The 1698-nt window shown below is 63.5% G+C and overlaps 1 protein-coding gene across 1 annotated transcript in view; it reads right to left on the bottom strand.

Moving 5' to 3' along the window:
- The window catches only part of PIK3C2B (phosphatidylinositol-4-phosphate 3-kinase catalytic subunit type 2 beta), a 33680-nt gene that overhangs the window by 18893 nt on the left and 13089 nt on the right, over positions 1 to 1698 (bottom strand). The window contains exon 3 of the mRNA XM_029962497.1: positions 1606 to 1694. Coding sequence (XP_029818357.1) covers positions 1606 to 1694 — 89 coding nt within the window. The remainder of the gene's footprint in view (positions 1 to 1605; positions 1695 to 1698) is intronic.

The following is a 1698-nucleotide window of genomic DNA, read 5'->3' as shown; positions in this document are numbered from 1 at the left end:
GGGCGGCCTCCTGGCCTGCAAACGGACCTTTGTGGCACGAGGAAACCCGGAGAATGAGCCATTGTTTTCCCTCCTTCCCCTGCGCCCTGCACAGAGCCGTGCCCGGCCCTGCCGGCGCGACGGGGCCGGGAGCGGAGCAGCCCGTCGTGCCAGGACGTGCCCGGCGCTGCGTGGGAAGCAGAGCACGGATCTGAGGAGCTGGAGGATGCTCTGGCTGGCAGCAGGGCTGGGGTGAAGCCCCAGAGCAATGGGGGGAGTTGACAGCCTGATCCGCTGTTGCCCACCCGGCATGGGAAACCGCCCCTGGAGTGGGACCCACTCTGCCATCCAGACCCACTTCCTCTGCTGGCTCCGGGGAGAAGGAGCCAGTTCAGCCCTGGCTCAGTCCCAGTGACAGCAGCTCAGCCTGGTTTGCAGAGCTCAAGGGCCCGGCTGGCTCTGCAGGGGGGGTTTGGCACTTCCAGCATCTCCTCTGCCACGGGAAGATGTGGGAAGAAAAGACCTGTGACAAAGGGGCTTTATGTCCCGGGGCTTTCCCAGAGACCCTTTGAGGGCCCCGGGAGATATGTGGAAATGTTCGCTGGGGACTGCCCTGCTCCGTGCCCGGGATGTTCCCTGTTCCCTGCCAAAAAAGCAGGAGCTTCATCCCTTTGGGAAATGCCATCCTGGATGGGTGGATCCACCCTGCAGCTGGGTGATCCCTGGCAGCCCTGAGTCTCCTACAGCAGGTTCGGAGATGCTGCTGTACCCACACATGTGTGCACACCTGTACACACCTGTACACACCTGTACACACTTGCACTGGGCTGTTTGGAAACCCACGGGCTCAGCACTGACAGGAACAGCCCCTTTGGGTGGCTCTGGAGCCCCTTTGGGTGGTAGGAGCAGAGCTGGGCTCTGCTCCGGTGCCGTGCAGCCTCTCCCGGTCCCAGCAATTCCCAGCCGTCCCTTTAGGGCCCAAACCAGCAGCTCCTGGAGGCCCTGGCAGAGCTCCCACCGAATTCCCGTGGCAGGGCCAGGCCCAGGGCAGCTCTCCAGCACCAGGAGCTGGCTCCTGCCCGGAGCTGTGGCTGCTGCATGTCCCTCTGCAGGGAGCTCTCCCGAGCCTCCAGACTCCCAAACCCGCGTGGAAACACAGAATTCCTCCAGGAAATGCAGTGAGGCAGGGCAGGAGGGATCCCCATCACCCACCCCCGGCTCTGCCCAGCGCAGCCCTGATGCTCCTGCGCCCCTGACATCCCTTTCCCACTTCCTCCTGGAATTTAACCAGCGGGCTGGGAGAAGCCGGGCTCCACTCAGTGACACGGCTTGTTATTAATACTCCTCCAAAGAGCTTTTTTGGCAGCTCCCTGCTCTCCAGCCCGTTTTCCAGGCGCGTGGGGGAGCGTGACGGACACCCTGCCACCGGGAAAGATGCTCCCAACATGCTGCTTTTGGCAGGAGCACCGACACAGCTCCAGAGGCAGCAAATGGAGCGGGGAGGCTCCCGCTGTGCGCGCCGGGATCAGCCCTGGATGTCCAGCACGCCCTGCCAAGGCCATGCTTGGGTCCTGGAGCTCCTGGGCTGGGTTTTGCTGGGTTTGTGCCCCCTCCCTGGCCACTCACTTGTGCAGGAATTCCTCGAGGCCGCAGATCTTGAGCAGGAAGTCCTCGACGTCGACGGCGTGCAGCTCGTCGTGGGTGTAGCACAGCGCCTGG

This window comes from Manacus vitellinus, unplaced genomic scaffold (genome assembly GCF_001715985.3).
Source record: "Manacus vitellinus isolate BGI_N305 unplaced genomic scaffold, ASM171598v3 scaffold_47_pilon, whole genome shotgun sequence".
Classification (NCBI taxonomy): Eukaryota; Metazoa; Chordata; class Aves; order Passeriformes; family Pipridae; genus Manacus; species Manacus vitellinus.
The sequence above is the reverse complement of the archived record's forward strand: the minus strand, read 5'-3'. Positions and strand labels throughout refer to the sequence as shown.